This window comes from Phyllobates terribilis, unplaced genomic scaffold (assembly GCF_046119375.1).
Source record: "Phyllobates terribilis strain yellow unplaced genomic scaffold, ASM4611937v1 Scaffold_4__5_contigs__length_816908805, whole genome shotgun sequence".
NCBI classification, from domain to species: domain Eukaryota; kingdom Metazoa; phylum Chordata; class Amphibia; order Anura; family Dendrobatidae; genus Phyllobates; species Phyllobates terribilis.
Window position 1 is genome coordinate 145,852,218 of NW_027362764.1, and position 17,552 is coordinate 145,869,769.

Consider the following 17,552-nt stretch of genomic DNA (forward strand, 5'->3'; position numbering starts at 1 on the left):
AATTGATGTTATCCAGTGGAAATGTGTGAAATAACTGGATCAGGGTATGTTTAGCTTCATCAATAGGAGCATTATATAACAACAATGTATACAAGTAATTGTAATTGTGAAACTACTTGGACTTAACAGATGTTTTAGCTTGGAGCAATCAAGTTAGAACAGACAGCAGAGAAGTGCTTTACACTATTAGTAAAGTAACAGTTATAAAGACCTTTCCAGCTTCTTGGAGATCCTTTTTATCACGATTAGCAAAGCCGGTAACAGCTTGGATTTCTAGTAGACCAGTAACCACAAGGACTGGAGTCATAGCGAGAACCAGCAAAGTCATCTCCCAGCTATATATAAAAGCAAGTATAATGGAAAGTCCCATAGTGGCAAAACTCTGTGAAAGTAAACCAAGTCTGGATCCTGTTGCCTAAAAAAAAATGAAACAAATGTAACTGAAATTCTTCTAGAAAACAAATAACAGCCATTACAGTGGTGTGAAAAAATGTTTGCCCCCTTCCTGATTTCTTATTCTTTTGCATGTTTGTCACACTTAAATGTTTCAGATCACAAAACAAATTTAAATATTAGACAAAGATAACACAAGTAAACACAAAATGCAGTTTTTAAATGAAGGTCTTTATTATTAAGGAAAAAATAAATCCAAACCTACCGGGCACTGTGTGAAAAAGTGATTGCTGTATGGACCACCCTTAGCATCAACACATGCAATCAAGCATTTGCGATAACTGGTAACTAGTGGTGTACTTGCCCGAGCATCTCACTGTTCGAGATGCTCAGCGGGTACTTCCGGGATTCTCGGGAGGGAGCTCGAGTCCCCGCCCAGCATGTTTGGCGCTGTATTAACAGTAATTGCCTGCCACTCACTGTAATGCCACAGCCATGTTGGTTGTGGCATTATCGTGATTGGTTGGCCGCATAGCATCATCGGGACTATATCAGACCCGGTGACCCTATGCTCATCACAGTTGTTATAGCAGAAGATGAGGTCCCTCAAGTTTAAAGGCCCCATCTATGCTATATAAGTCTGACAGTTACTTTAGGTCAAAACAACAGTTAAATGTTCCTTCCTTGTATCAATAGAGACTAACGTGTCCTTGCTAGTCATCAGAATGTATCTGATTAAATGTGTCTAATTAAATGTGTCCGATCAAATGTTTCAACACAAACATAGACATCACGAGAACAGAAACCAGTCTTTGTGTGCTAAATTGTATAATCGGACCATATATGGTAAATCCATTTCCTGCCTTCAGGGTGTATATTAACCCTATGCTTTGTAATAAAGTTAGAGCTTGTTTGACACATACATCCTGTCCTGTGTCTCATTCTCTCCGATATCGTAATCCAAGGATAGAAGACCCAGAAAGCAGTGACGTCACAGTCTACCCTTCAGACAGGCAGAGTAGGGAGAGGTGCTGCTGAGCTAGGGAGAGAATTGGCGGTTTATTAGTGAGGCATTCGGTATTCCACATCTAAACTAACAGTCCTTCTAAGGACTAATTCAGCTGCACATATTATCAATGGTGATAGCAGGAGTTAGGCAGGCAGAGTTTGTGGAGAGTGTATACAGCAGAATACGGTCCATATGATATCGGGGCTAATTTTTTTGCTCTTAATCCTGATTAAAGCAATACAGTACACCATTTTTACCGCTCCATTTGCTTGTTAGCAGAATACAGCCAGATTTGTATGGTTGCTGTATTGTGGTAGCAGAGACTTGTCCATCATCAGACGTGATCTGATATTACTACCGTAATATTCGTGACATTTTTTGGAGTGAGCCAAATATTGCACTCCAGTTAAAGTCCAGCCAATTGTGTGTTGTTCAACCTTTTTCACACGGAGAGGACAAGGCCATGGGCAAGATGAAACTGTGCCTACTGAGGGAGCACAACAAACACTCACATCATGTCGAACTACGTTCCTGTCCCAATTTTTAGGGGGCTGCGGAACACCACTCTTGAAGCTAGAGCAGTGTGAAATGGTTGTGGGTTGGATAGCAGATAATGCTTCCAGTCAGTGTGCCACCACCACCACCACTCTGTCTTCCACACAGTCCAGTCTCAGTAGCCATGAGTCGGGACCACATATTCCTCACCCTAATCCTCCTTCCTCCCACTATGCCGAGTGCCCACAGACAAGTGATCCCATACTTGGACACTTCAAAGAGCTGTTCACATTTCCATTTATAGATTCGGGCCTCTCGCCCGGCCAGCTTCCAGACCAAATATTTGAGCAGCCACGGGCACACGTAGGCAATGGTGAAAAAGTGCAATTACTGTCGCAAGAGGTGGATGATGATGATGAGACACAATTGCCAGCAAGTCAAGAGGAGGCCCAGAGTGCGTACATGGAAGACGAGGTGGTGGATGATGATGTCACTGACCCAACCAGGCAAGGTGACATGCAAAGCGAGGACAGCAGGCTAGAGTGCGAGGGAGGTGTAGCACCACAACAGGCAGGAACAAGCAGTGGGGTGGCCATAGGCACAAGGTGGGCAGCTAATCCCCAGAACACCAACACAAGGGAAGTTGCCAGTAGAGATGAGCGGTGTTCGACTCGAACTGCTCGCCAATCTCAAATTCGAGCTGTTTTGGGTGGTGTTCGAGCCGTTTGACGAACACGAACGATTAGAAAAAAATCAGGCTGTTCGAGGTTATGTTCGATAACTGTTCGTGCACCAATATCGTAACTGGATTTTTTCACAGTAATGCTGTTAATCAATGTTAATACACAGTTTGAGTGTACAGTGGGCGGGGGGAGGGGCAGGGGATGGATCTCTGCAGAAATAATGAAGACTTCCTTTTTTTTTTTCTTTCCTGCATTTACAGTGGGGAGGTGCAGTCTGTCAGCCTATCAGCAGCGCACACACGCAGCGAAGTGCTTTTTATCACACAAGCAAGGGCTTGTGTCATTGGCTGTGTATGTCACATGTCCTTGCTCTATAAGACCCAAGACCCAGCCATTTTCCCCGTCGCCACCATTTTCTCACTGCTGCAGCTGAGTGTTAGACGGCACTGCTGCTGCTGTTAGCGCTATATTGTATAACTGTGAATTGCAAGCGAATTTTCTCTTAAATAGACAGAAAGGTTTAGGAAGTAGAGACTAGTTTGTAATTGCAGCCCTTTTGAGGGCTAGGTTACAGCAGTTCCTAGCACTTTTTGCCAGGCAGGTCTGTAACAGTGCTGTGCAAGTGTTTTTCACAGCATTTGGCTAAATCTAGCTAAGCAAATCCTTTTGGGCCTCTTGCAGTGTGTGTTAGTCAGTGGAGTAGCCTATCTGTGTTGCAAGCTACACCACCTGTGTATGTAATACAAATTTTTTACTGCACCTAGCCAAGTAAAACCTTTTGGGTATAGTAGCAGTGTGTGTTACTCATTGTATTAGGCCATCTATACCAAACTCCACCAGCTTTGAAATTAATAATTTTTAGCTGCATCTAGCCCGGAAAATAATTTTGGGCATAGTAGCAGTGTGTGGTACTCATTGTATTAGGCCATCTATACCAAGCTCCACCAGCTTTGAAATTAATAATAATTTTTAGCTGCATCTAGCCCGGAAAATAATTTTGGGCCTGTAGCAGTGTGTGGTACTCATTGTATTAGGCCATCTATACCAAGATCCACCAGCTTTGAAATTAGTAATAATTTTTAGGTGCATCTAGCCCGGAAAATAATTTTGGGCATAGTAGCAGTGTGTGGTAATCATTGTATTAGGCCATCTATACCAAGCTTCACCAGTTTTGAAATTAATAAAAAAATTTAGCTGCATCTAGCCCGGAAAATAATTTTGGGCCTGTAGCAGTGTGTGGTACTCATTGTATTAGGCCATCTATACTAAGCTCCACCAGCTTTGAAATTAATAATAATTTTTAGCTGCATCTAGCCCGGAAAATAATTTTGGGCATAGTAACAGTGTGTGGTACTCATTGTATTAGGCCATCTATACCAAGCTCCACCAGCTTTGAAATTAATAATAATTTTTAGCTGCATCTAGCCCAGAAACTAATTTTGGGCATAGTAGCAGTGTGTGGTACTCATTGTATTAGGCGATCTATACCAAGGTCCACCAGCTTTGAAATTAATAATAATTTTTTGCTGCATCTAGCCCGGAAAATAATTTTGGGCATAGTAGCAGTGTGTAGTACTCATTGTATTAGGCCATCAATACCAAGATCCACCAGCTTTGAAATTAGTAATAATTTTTAGCTGCATCTAGCCCGGAAAATAATTTTTATTCCCAATAGTGGTAGCAATACAAATATAGGGCACGCGCCTGGCTAACAAAAATATACGCTTCATAACAAAAAACACCAGCCTAGCGCACTGCATTAATAGGATGGCATCATCGTCTCTCCCAGTGCTAGGCCTACTACGCCGGCTAGCATTCCTGTGCCTAAAACACAATGTATGGGTCCGTGCTAGCCACGATGCTGAGGGGTCTAACACTGCTGCTAACGCTTTATCACAATTCAATTAGCAGATTTTCACAGAGCTCCTCCCCAACGCCCACCCATTGGGCAACAGTTGCCCACCCTCCCTATGGGATCTAGTGGCGAATAGTTGATGCCATTAATCAGAGCGTCAGTTGCCCCGTCGACGTGGCAAGCAGACGGTAAGAAATGGGAACAGTGGACACGACTAGTAGCAGGCAGACGGGTTGACCAATGTGAACAAGCCAGATTACAAGTCACCATAGAATTTCTCCACCAGCTAATGATGAGGGGCATATCAGGGGCGTCAGCGAAGCAGTGTCTGACCAGAGTAGCATTTCACTTCCAACTACTGAATTGGGGAGATGTGACAAAGAGATTCATCATCAGACAATCCATAAAAGGGTGTAAAAAGGGGTCAGCCAAGTCAGGAGTGTAGACGTCCCGTCCCGTGTCACTAAAACTGATTTCTCACATCATATCCCTAACACCATTAACATGACACTCACAATTTGAAGCAACACTTCTGTCTACTGCATTTGCGATCGCCCTCTTCGGGGCGCTATGCATAAGCGAATTAGTCCCTCAATCCAAAATTACCACCAGTGGAGGCTTATTACACCAGGACGTAGTCATAGCCAATAATGCAATACGTCTACGCATACGCAAATCGAAAACGGTTCCAGCGGGCAGGGGCACTTGGGTACTTCTACAACCAACAAACGGTACACTGAGTCGGGTAACAATAGTAAAAACATATATAACCATCAGATCACAAAGTAATTTCTTCCTATCACACATTGATGGAACGCCATTATCAAGATTCCAGTTCCAAGCTATATTTAATAAATGCCTAACATCGGCAGGGAACCACCCCAAAGATTACGGGACACACTCATTCCGCATAGGCGCGACCACGGAAGCAGCAAGAGCAAGACTGTCAGAAACAGAAGGTCAGAGGATAGGGAGATGGTGATCCAGGTGTTTGGCGAGATACATAAGACCGGACTTGTTATCCTAACGTGGTTTGTTTCTTTTACAGGTGACGCTAAACCAACAGTGTGGGTGATAGGCCACTCGTATATATATTGGGCAGAAAAAAGGGCAAAAGTTCACCCAGGTGGGAGGAAATTAGAGTTTCATAACACATATTTCAACTGGAGAGGTATTAGAGGCCTGCAAAGGCCACAGGTACTAATGGAGGTAATCAAGGTAGGGAGGGAGGCAAGAGGTCCGGTCATCTTAGTTATACAGGCCGGGGGAAACGACCTAGGTCATCACAAGAGCGCATAACTAATGGCAATAATGAAACTAGACACTGAGCGCTTCAGAGAATTTTTCACAAAACTAACTATAATATGGTCAGAGATTGTGCCGATATTGGTATGGCAAGGTGCGCGAGACATCATGGCCATCGAACGGACAAGGCGGATAAGAAATATTCGGATGGCAAAATTTAGAAGAGACAGAGGCGGTGTAGTGATACGACACCGACAACTGGAAGGAGATAAAGCAGGCCTCATACGGACCGACGGTGTTCACTTAATGGATATTGGACTGGACATATTCCTGTCAGGACTCCAGGATGGAGTGGAACAAGCGTTAAGAGTGATGGATGGGGGTCAGAGTCCTGCATACGAGTACGCAGGATCCTCAGTGGCCTGGAAATAGAAAGGACATGTTGGAGAGTTACACTTGTTGGCCAACTTGCCGGTGTGGAGACAGAGGGCATGCTGCAACAAGCTGAATTATTTTAGAAATAAAATGCCTTTCTAATGGAATGAGTATAACGAGTTAATAAAGCTGTAACCGATCCTCACCCATCCAGTTGTAAGAGTTATATTATTGTATTGTCAAGGAAAGGGGGGCGGTAGGGGGGCTGAGCATCTGGGTTTGGTTGGAAGTCCCCACAGTCTGCCTAGGCTAGATGCAGTTAAAAATTCTTATTAGATACACAGTGTAGCTTGCTTCAGAGCTGGGCTACTATGCTGACTAGCAGACACTGAAGCTTTGGAGCAGACCTCTGAGTAAACAGCTCTTCAGACTCAACCATCTGTGATACCCCAAGCCATAGTGTATGTAGTTTCTTACGGTTAAAGGGGGGGGGGGGGAGCGACCCAACCCACCTGGAATTGACGATGCCAACGTCACGCAAAACACAGCAAGGGGACTCCAAAAAGAGTCTCCATTTTTTCCAAAAATTGTGGCACAGACACCACTTAAGTGGCATCAATTGCCCCAGAGTTGCTTAAAACGGTTGGTGAGGTGATTTTACCAAATCCTCAAGCTTTTAATCTAACCTGGATGACACAGGGGTAGAAAAGTCCTTGCGGATCCATGATTTGTTCATCTTTATGAACGTGAGTCTGTCTACATTCTCAGTGGACAGCCGCGTGCGCTTATCTGTCAGCACACCACCAGCAGCACTGAACACACGTTCAGAGAGAACGCTGGCTGCAGGGCATGACAAGATCTCCAAGGCGTGAGTGGTGAGCTCCAGACATTTTTCCAGATTAGAAGCCCAAAATGATCAAGGCTCCAGTGACACAGTCATGGCTTCGATGTTCACTTGGAGATACTCCTGTACTATCCTCTCTAGGCGTTGACTATGTGTCAGACTTATTGTCTCCTGTGGCCTTGCAAAGGATGGTCTAAAAAAGTGGTGAAACAATTCCACAAAATTGCTGTTACCAGCAGATACTGTGGTACTGTTACGGTTTGAGTGATGAAGACTCGACGGTCCCACGGTTGGCAAGTTAGAACTGTGAGATTCACTACGTGCACCACTGGTGTTTTGTGGAAAAGCACATGTAAGATTCTGCAACAGCCTCTGCCGATACTCCTGCATGCGTGAATCCCTATCTATGGCAAGAATTATTTCGGCAAATTTACTTTTGTACCGGGGATCTAAGAGTGTGGCAACCCAGTAGTCGGGATTACTTCGAATTCTGACAATCCGAGGGTCATGTTGCAGGTAGTGCAGCAAGAAGGCACTCATGTGTCTTGCGCATCCAGGAGGACCAAGTCCTTGTTGTGTTGGTAGCGAGGTAAGAATCATGCTTCCTTCCTCTGCCCTCTCCCCCCAACCTCACACAACAGAAATGTGATCAAGGTCTCCCTCATCTGATGAGTCTTCCATGCCCATCGCCAGTTCATCCTCCACTTCTTCCTCAGCTCCTGCACCTTCCTCAACAGTTTGGCTGCTACCATGCGCCCTGGTTAATCCCTCTACCCCACCTTCCCATGCCTGCCGCCTTGGTGCTGCTGAGCGTCTGGACCTTGGAGATGTTATCCCTTCCGCATACGACTCCTCCTCTACTTCCTCCACCTCCTCTTGTCCCACCACCTGACTCCGAATTCTGTTTAACGTGTGCTCCAGCATGTAAAGCACTGGAATAGTCAGGTTGATAATGGCATCGTCAGCACTAAACATCTTTGTCGCCATTTCAAAACTGTGCAGAAGGGTGCATAGGTCCCTGATCTGAGACCATTCCTGCAGCGTGATTTGCCCCACCTCTGGATCTCGTTGGCCCAGGCTATACGTCAGAATGTATTGCACCAGGGCTTGTCGGTGCTGCCACAGTTGCTGCAACATGTGCAGAGTTGAATTCCACCGTGTCGGCACATCGTATTTCAGCCGGTGAACTGGCAGGCCCAACGACATCTGTAGAGATCTAAGTCGTTGAGCTGCGGGATGCGAACGGCGGAAGTGAGCACACAGCGACCGTGCCCTCTGCAGAAAGCCATCTAGTCCAGAATAGTGGGCTAAAAATTGCTGGACAACCAGGTTCAACACGTGAGCCATACAAGGCACGTGTGTGACATTCCCTCGGCGAAAGGCCGCACCCAGGTTTGTAGCATTGTCGCACACGGCCTTCTCTGGTTGTAGGTCCAGTGGAGACAACCATTCATGAAACTGGTTCTCCAGAGCTGACCACAACTCCTCAGCTGTGGGACTCACATTTCCCAGACATTTCAAAGTAAACAACGCCTGATGCCGTTGAGCCCTGCTGCCAGCATAGTAAGGAGGTGTGCAGGATTTCTTCTGCTCAATTAGAAAGTGGGTGGCATTACCAGACAGGCTTTGGGTGCAGGTGGAGGACCGAGAGGAGGTTGAGGAGGCAGAAGCAGTGGAGGAACTTCTAGATAAAGAGGATTGACACACAACTCGTGGGGACGGCAAGACTTGGACAGCAGCCCCTTGTCCAGCTGTCACCATAGTTACCCAGTGCCCAGTCAGCGAAATGTAACGCCCCTCTCCATGCCTACTCGTCCAAGTGTCTGTGGTGAAATGCACCCTATCACACACAGAGTTTCTCAAAAAAGCGGTGATGTTGTGTGCGACATGCTGGTGGAGCGCAGGCACACCTTTCCTTGAGAAGTAGTGCCGACTGGGCATCGAGTACTGGGGCACTGCGATGGACATAAGGTCTCGAAATTCCTCTGTGTCCACCAGGCGGAAAGGCAGCATTTCTGTAGCCAACAGCTTGCAGATGGTGAAATTCAACCTCTTAGCTTTGTCATGGCTAGGAAGAAATGGTCTTTTACTTGTCCACATCTGAGGGACCGAGGGCTGGCTGTTGCGCTTAGACGGGGTTGAGTAGGTTGTTCCCGGCAAACTGCCGGTCTGTGAGGAAGATGCAGGTGGAAAAGTTAGGTTGCCTTGATCCAAAGGTGGTGCTCTCGATGTCGGAGAGCACTCAACACCAGCTGGTGTTTCAACTTCCAAATAAAATGATGACCAGCCAATCACACTGGCTGTTGCGGGTAAAGAGGTGGCAGGTCTGCGTCCAAAAACAGGTATGACTGCTGTCCCCCCAGTCACAGAGGATGAAGAGGCTGCGGATGCACAAGATGGGGCGGATGGTGGTTGGCCCGGCCCGGTAGGTCGCATTGTAGCACAGTGAGCTTCCCACTGCAACTTATGCTTCATATCCATGTGACGGTTCATGCATGAAGTAATCACACTATGGATTTTTTTGCCTCTACTTAGCTTTTGGTGACAGAGATAACACGAGTTGGGTCATCCTTATCGATCTGAAAAAATGCCCAGGCTATGCAAGGCTGAGAGCCCATGCGACCTGAAGAGCCACCACGACTTGTGGTCAGAGGCAGAGTTGTGGTTGAGGATGCAGTTGTTGACGTGCTTCCAGTACTATATCTCTGTCCAGGAAGACGCAACCTAACCTCATTGTCAATAGCATCCTCCTCCACCTCCTCTGCTGACCTCATCGACTGGCTGACTGTGGGTTGACAGTAAGTGGGATCTCCAACCTCGTCATCATCACCCTGTGTGTTCTCACACCCGTCATCCTCAGAGCCAACCTCTTCCTGCCCTGACCGAAAAGTCAAGTTGTCGCTCCAATCAGGTATTTGAGTCTCATCATCGTCTTCATCATTGTCTCCACCAACAGGAGTTACAGTTTGGGAACGAGTGTCTACATTATGCTCAGAACCTTCTTCATCTGGTCTTGGATCCGACTCATAAAGATTCTGGGCATCAGTGCAGATCATTTCCTCGTCTGGATTAAGAGAAGCTCTGGATCAGACCTCCGTTTCCCAGACTATAGTATGAGTAAACAGCTGTGCAGACTCAACCATCTGTGTTACCCCATACTCAGACGGGCAGCAGGAGACTTGGGAACTGTGAGGAAGCAAGTGCGATTGGGGTGACACCTCTGAGGACTGGAGTATTTGTGATGTTGAAGTTGAGATGGAAGAGAGCCCACGTGAAGGAGCACTTGATATCTCTTGAAGCACCTGCTATTTTTGTGCCCCATCTGGAATTTGTAGCAATGGGCATGTCCGTAAGAAAGGGATCGTATCACATTGTCCACGAAAAGAAGTAGACATCTTAGTTTGGCTGGAAGATGGTCTTTCTTCTGCAGATGTTACTCGGGGGGGCTCGACCCACCAGCGGACAGGCACCAGTATTGGGAGAGGGGGGCTGGCCGTCAGGGTCCACCGCGGCTCTGGCACAAACCCGGCGACACGGAGGTCGCACGGGCAGGAACGGACTGACGGTGTCAGCTTCGCACTCCAGCGTAGTCCCTCTGCCCGCTCGCGCCAGTAACCTCAAAGGGATGCGCAAGCGGTTTTTCTTCCCAGGGCTGCTCCCCGCCCAGCAGGAACGTGGGGGAGCTCAGGTCGGCCTTCCACTGTACTCCCTTACCGCCCTCGCCCTCTTTCCTTCTTCCGTTCTCCATCTAACCCCTCGGCTCTGTGGTGTCCGCTCTCCCTCCAGCTCTCTCCTTCTCACAGGTGGACTACCGCGTGTGTTCACACTGTGGCGAATCTTTTGGGCCCAGGCATAAGAAGTTGTCGAGGTAATGGATAATATGTGCCCCCTTAGAAACATCCATTACAACCCATTCGAGGAAGCAACTAAACGCCTCAAATAGTGACCAGGATCTGGACCACCCCGTGGGCAAACAGCGATCTATATTGTATGCTCCTTCCCAGAAGCAGCCCAATAGGTGGACACTATTCGGAGGCACAGGTAGTAAGTAACCTGAACGCCGCATCAATGTCTGTTTTGGCCATTAGGGTGACCCTTCCCAACTTCTTGATCCGCCTGATTGCCTTGTCAAAGGATGTACAGTATATACTACTGTACTTGGTTCCGCGTCAATGTTGTCGTTTACTGACCTGCCCCTCGGATATGACAAATGGTGGATTAGTCCGAATGTATTGGGTTCCGTTTTTGGCACAACTCACAATGGAGATACCACTACGTCTTGTAAGGAAAGTGTTCTGAATGGAACCGCCATTCTACCTAAAGATATTTCTTATTTTAATTTTCTTGTCACGACGTCTGTGTGTTGGTAGGCTGATTTTAGATTTTTACTCCAGCCTTTCTTGATTTTAGAAGGGCATGACATGCCTATATCTGTGTCTCCCCCTCCTTTTACTCCTCCACCTCTTTTCTTTTCGCATGACTATATGTTCTTGTCACTTTTCCATGTGTTAGTTGTGTCTTCTGAGCAGTTTGTCAGCTTTTGGACACCTTTGAAGGTGTTTTCTATGTGTTTCTATGTGTTTTTGTTTGCCTGCCATTGGTTTTAACGGTGTTCGACGAACAGTCCGACGAACAGTTCGGCGAACATACCGGTGTTCGATGAACCGAACTGAACCCGAACACTACGGGGGTGGCTCAACATTAGTTGCCAGTCCAACTGTTAGGTCTTCCAGAGTCTGGCTCTTTTTTAAAGACTGTCCAGATAACCCCAAAAAGGCCATTTGCAACATCTTCCATGCCAGCATCAGCAGGGACAGCAAAACTGCCAGCCTGACCACCACCAGCATGGTCAGGCACATGACACCCTGAGGTTAATATAGTAGAAGACGGGACCCAGTCGGAAGCTTGGAAAGAACCACGTCCTCCCGACTCAGAAGATTGTGGGCCCTGGGTCAATCAGAGTTGCCCCCACATTCTACAGCTCCGGGAACTCCTCCTTTTCAGTCTCCGTCTCTGAAATGACCAAATCAGTAGGAAGCACTGCAGCACTGCCTCGGCCAAGCGGCAACAGGATGTGCTGAAGATAATATCCTTGAGGGACAAATCGCACACCGCTACATAGTTGTTGACAGCTGTAACACAGCAGGCAGATCTGTGGCGGTCACCGCTGAACCTACAGCCAGGCATGGTCGTGTGTTACAATAGCCAGAACCTACTGTAGTGGCGGCTCTGAAGCTATGCAAGCTCACACACATACAATACCTGCCCTTATGCTCAACCTAGTGGTTCAGCCATATCTCAAAATCTACCTGGATTTGCCTGATCTGTTTGTGAAAGTACGCCGCGTGTGTGCCCATTTCTGAAAGACACCTACAGCTTCCGCCGCCTTCGCCGTGCTTCAGCAGCATTTCCAGCTTCCAGTTCACTGACAGGTGTGCGATGTCACCTCGCATTGGAACTCAACGTTGCATATGTTGGGAAGGATTTGTGAGCAGCAGGGGGCAGTTGTTAAGTACCAGCTTCAACCCGCCTGTTGGAATTCAGGTCAGCCTCCGCACATAACAGCTGGTGAGTTGGAATGGATGTCTGACATCTGTGCCTTCCTTCAAAACTTTGAGGACTCCACAAAGATGGTGAATGGCGATGATGCCATAATTAGCGTCACGATCCTGTTTCTGAAATGCTCGCTGCTCACAAGTAAAGAGGAGGCATTGCAGGTGAAGCACGATGAGATTGAGCAAGGAACCATACAGGGTGATGCCACACAGCCCAGCCTCATCTCATCTCAATGCGGATTGTGTGATAATGAGGAGGAGGAGGAGAAAGAGGAGGAGTAGGAGGAACAGGAGCCATTTTATTACACTACAGACGTTACTACCCACACAACAGTCCTATCGTCTGTTCAGAGTGGATGGCCTGAGGAGAGGGAGAAAGATGAGGCGGACCAGGAGCAAGATGAGGAGGAGGAGAGCATGGACAGTCCTCTTGGTCAGGACAGGGAAATTTTGCCTGTTGGCAGTCTGGCACAAATAGCTGACTTTATGTTCCGCTGCCTTTCCCGTGACCCTCGCATTGTACACATTTTGGCCAACAGTAATTACTGGTTGCTCACACTTCTAGACCCACGCTGCAAGGAGAAATTTCTATCTCTCCTTCCCATGAGGGAGAGGTCTAATAAAATATTGTAGTACCAGAAGGCCCTTGTTCAAGAATTATTAAAAAAATTCCCATCTGACAACGCTGGCGGCAGAGGTCACAGTTCATTTGACAACCAAGGAGAAGAGGTGAGGGAGACACAAATACGATGCAGCAGAGGCAGGGAAACACTGTCAAAGGTCTGGGACAGTTTTCTCAGACCCTCCCAGTACCCAGGCCCTGATGTGTGGGGTAATCTGTCAAGGAGGGATACATTTTGGAAGATGCTGAAGGAGTACCTTGCCGGCTGTACCAACGTCCTCCGAGATTCCTCTGTGCCTTATAGCTATTGGGAATCCAAGATGAACACGTGGCATGAACTGTCTCTCTACGCCTTGGAGGTCCTGGCCTGCCCTTCTGCTAGCGTTTTGTCAGAGCGGTTTTTAGTGCCGCCAGGGGCATTATAACTGACATACGCATCCACTTGTCAACTGAAAATGCTGACATGCTGACTCTTATCAAAATGAACAAGGGCTGGATTGGGCCAGACTTCTCAACACCACTGGATGATAGCAGCGATACATAAAGTCAAATACAGTGGCTTTTTTGGGTGGGTCTATTCCCATGCACCTCTTCACACCCAGACACGAGTATATGCTTCCTGATTTTGTCTATTTTCTGTTGTTCTTCTCCTTCTCATCATCCTCCACCACCATATCTCCAGGGTGACAGTGATGCAACACCCACATAATTTTTTTAAGGGTGTTTATGATGCCCAAAGATAATTTTTTTAGAGGACTACCTCTAACATTCTGTATGTTATATAGTATGTTCATGTATACTCCCCAGAAGTAAATTTTTTCAACCGATCACCAGTATAGGAGACCTACTCCTTAACAATGGTAACAATTTTTTTATGAGGACCTCATCTACGCCTCTTCAAAGGAGTATTGTAGCGCATCCAATTTTTTGGCAGCCGTTGCTGTCACTACATGGGTATTATCACTATAGGAGACCCACTCCTTAATAATGGGAACATTTTTTTAATGAGGCCCTCCTCTACATCTCTTCAAAAGGGGTAATGGAGTGCATCCTAATTTTTGGCAGCCCTTGCAGTTATTGCATACGCAATAACAGTATAGGAGACCAACTCCTTAATAATGGGAACAACAAAGCAAAGCCGGCTGATGGTTCTCTAACAATAGTAAGGGCTGCCTGATGGCCTTGTAAAAATAAGCTTTGTGACTTTCACAGTCCCTCCTTCATAAATGAAACAGGATGTGTCTGATCATGTCTCATACACCACATGACCAGATAAGGTAGTAAAATGTTAAAATTACATTTAACGGTGAATGTATTTTTCACCGTTGAAATCAATGCAAAAGTGCCAAAATGCATCAAATACACTACGTATGAACACAGCCTAAGGTGTGGAGGAGCATTTTTGTTTGTAGTTATTTATTTTGCCTTACATACAAGTCAATACCCTGGAAAGAATGTTCCTTAACATTTATTCCAGGAAAATCCATTTTGGCTTAGTTTTTGTATGTTTTATTGTCAGTCCGCAAAAATGGCATAATACTCTGACAACATTGTTCACAGCAGTGACATGGGAGTCAGAGATGCTTCTTGGGGTCTTCTCCATGCTGTTCCCATATCATTTTAGCACTGTTCCCCTCAATTTGGCCAATTTTTAGGCCCCCTCCAGACTACCGGGGGTGGCTGGAAAAATGCTTGAGTTTCCCATTTACTTACATTGGGCTCGTTGCTCGGGTCATCGAGCACCCGAGCATTTTAGTGCTCGCTCACCACTACTGACAATGCTTTGGAGGAGTTTTGGCCCAGTCATCTTTGCAAAATTGTTGTAATTCAGCAACATTGGAGGGTTTCCGAGCATGAACAGCCTTTTTAAGGTCATGGCACAGCATCTCAATCATATTAAGGTCAGAACTTTGACTAGGAAACTCCAAGGTGTTAATTTTAAGCCATTTAGAGGTAAACTTGCTGGTGTGCTTTGGGTCATTATCCTGCTGCATTATCCAAGTGCGCTTCAGCCTGAGGTCACGAACAGATGACAGGACATTCTCCTTCAGGATTTTTTGGTAGACAGCAGAATTCATGGTTCCATTTGCCTCAGTAAGTCTTCCAGGTCCTGAAGCAGCAAAACACCCCCAGATCATCACACTACCACCACCATATTTTACTGTTGGTATGATGTTCCATTTCTGAAATGCTGTTTTACTTTTAAGCCAGATGTAATGGGACATTCACCTTCCAAAAAGTTCAACTTTTGTCTCGTCAGTCCACATAGTGTTCTCCCAAAAGTCTTGGCTATCCTCAAGATGTTTTCTGCCAAAACTGAGACGAGCATTTATGTTGCTTTTGCTCAGCAGTGGTTTTCGTCTTGGAACTCTGCGATGCATGCCATTTTTGCCCCGTCTCTTTCTAATGATGGAGTCATGAACACTGACCTTAACTGAGGCAAGTGAGGCCTGCAGTTCTTTGGATGTTGTGTTGGGGTCTTTTGTGACTTCTTGGATGAGTCTTTGCTGCGCTCTTGGGGTAATTTTAGTCGGTCGGCCACTCCTGGGAAGCTTCACCACTGTTTCATGTTTTCGCCATTTGTGGATAATGGATCTCACTGTGGTTTGCTTGTAGTCCCAAAGCTTTAGAAATGTCTTTATAACCTTTTCCAGACTAATAGATCTCAATTACTTTGTCTCTCATCTGTTACTGAATTTATTTGGATCACAGCTTGATGTTTAGCTTTTAAGGATCTTTTGGTCTACTTCACTTAGTCAGGCAGGTCCTATTTAAGTGACTTCTTGATTGAGAACAGGTGTGCAGTAATCAGGCCAGTGTGTGGCTAGAGAAATTAAACTCAGCTTCCCAAAGATGTGATAACCCACAGTTAATTTTTGTTTTAAGGGGTGGGGCAATCACTTTCACATATGGCCCTGTATGTTTGGATTTCTTTTTCCCTGAATAATAAAGACCTTCATTTAAAAACTGCAATTTGTGCTTACTTGTGTTATATTTCTCTAATATTTAAATTTGTTTTGTGATCTGAAACATTTATGTGCAACAATCATGCAAAAGAATAAGAAATCAGGAAGGGGGCAAACACTTTTTCACACCACTATATATGAAAAATGTAATAAAGACAAAAGTGCTATATACTGTATGTAGGATGGATGGAATACTAATATAGCTAGAGTTAAAGGGGTTGTCTGGTCCAAATCAATGTCTGCAGACACTCTGCGTGACTGCAGACTCACTGTCCTCTGCGGGGTTTCGCCAGTTTCTGAGCCGGGATCGGAGGATTCTGTATGTTTGCTTTATTCATACTCTTGGCCAGGGACAGTCTAGCATTTGTATGTAGCGAAATTGCGCACTCTAGTCGGCCGCACCCACTGGACGGCCATGTCACTAGACGGGGTGTGCACTGTGCTTTGGTCCCGGCTCAGAAAAAGGCAAATCCCCCCAGCGCACAGTGCATGTGCTGGGGGGATTCATGACTAGAGATGAGCGAATGTTTCAATGTTCGGTTCGGATTACGATGGTCAAATTTGCAATATTCACCGATTTATTCATCAAATATTTGCCGAACACTGCCGAACCCCTTTGAATTCAATGGGGGGCAAAAACAAGTGCATACACAACACCTTCAAAGGGGCCCAAATCTGCCCAAACAGATCAAATTAGGGGCAGACACCAGGAAAGTGCCATCAATTGCTAGTACTGTATAGTATACAAGTACTATAATTATTTTTACTATTACGGCAACAGTTATTTCGTGGCGCTTTACATGGGAAAAGGGGTCAGTGACTGGTACAAGAGGAGAGAGGAATCTACAAGGGATGGATGAGGATACAGTAGGTCAGGCTACAGCTAGTCGTGCTGCGGTATGGTGGAGCGAGGGTTACTGCAGATCGTACACTTATCAGAAGAAGTGAGTGTTCTTCAGCTTCCTTTTCAAGGTTTCCAAAGTAGGCGACAGTCTAATGTGTTTGGGTAGAGTTCCACAGTAGGGTAGATGCACGGGACAAAACTTGTATGTGACTGTGGCAAGAGATAAGAGGGAAGTAGAGAAGGAAATCTTGGAAGGATGGGAGGTTGCATGCAGGTAAATCCAAGGAGACTAGGTCACAAATGCATGAAGGAGACAGGTTTTGGATGGCTTGGTATGCCAAAGGTAGGCTTTTCAACTGGACTCTCTGCCAACGGGGAGCCAGCGCAGGGATTGACAGAGGCGGGGGAATAGCGGGGTGACAGGTGGATTAGTCGGCCAGCAGAGTTTAGGATAATTTGGAGGGGTGCGAGAGTGGTAGAAGTGAGGCCACAGAGCAGGAGGTTGCAGTAGTCGAGGCAGGAGATTATTGATGAGTTAGCAGCCATTGGCTTTATGGATGATTAGTTGGGGGAGTGAATGAGATGGTGGAAAGATGATGAATTCGTTTTTACCCATGTTAAGTTTTACAAATCTAGCAGAGGAAAAAGATGAAATAGCAGGCACAA

The 17,552-nt window shown here is 46.2% G+C and overlaps 1 protein-coding gene across 15 annotated transcripts in view; it reads right to left on the reverse strand.

The window, feature by feature from the left end:
• The window catches only part of LOC141265129 (ATP-binding cassette sub-family B member 5-like), a 401,328-nt gene that overhangs the window by 37,143 nt on the left and 346,633 nt on the right, over positions 1-17,552 (reverse strand). For all 15 annotated transcript variants that reach the window (XM_073677823.1, XM_073677815.1, XM_073677819.1 and 12 more), the window contains one exon: positions 212-415. In XM_073677823.1, the coding sequence (XP_073533924.1) occupies positions 212-415 (204 nt within the window). The remainder of the gene's footprint in view (positions 1-211; positions 416-17,552) is intronic.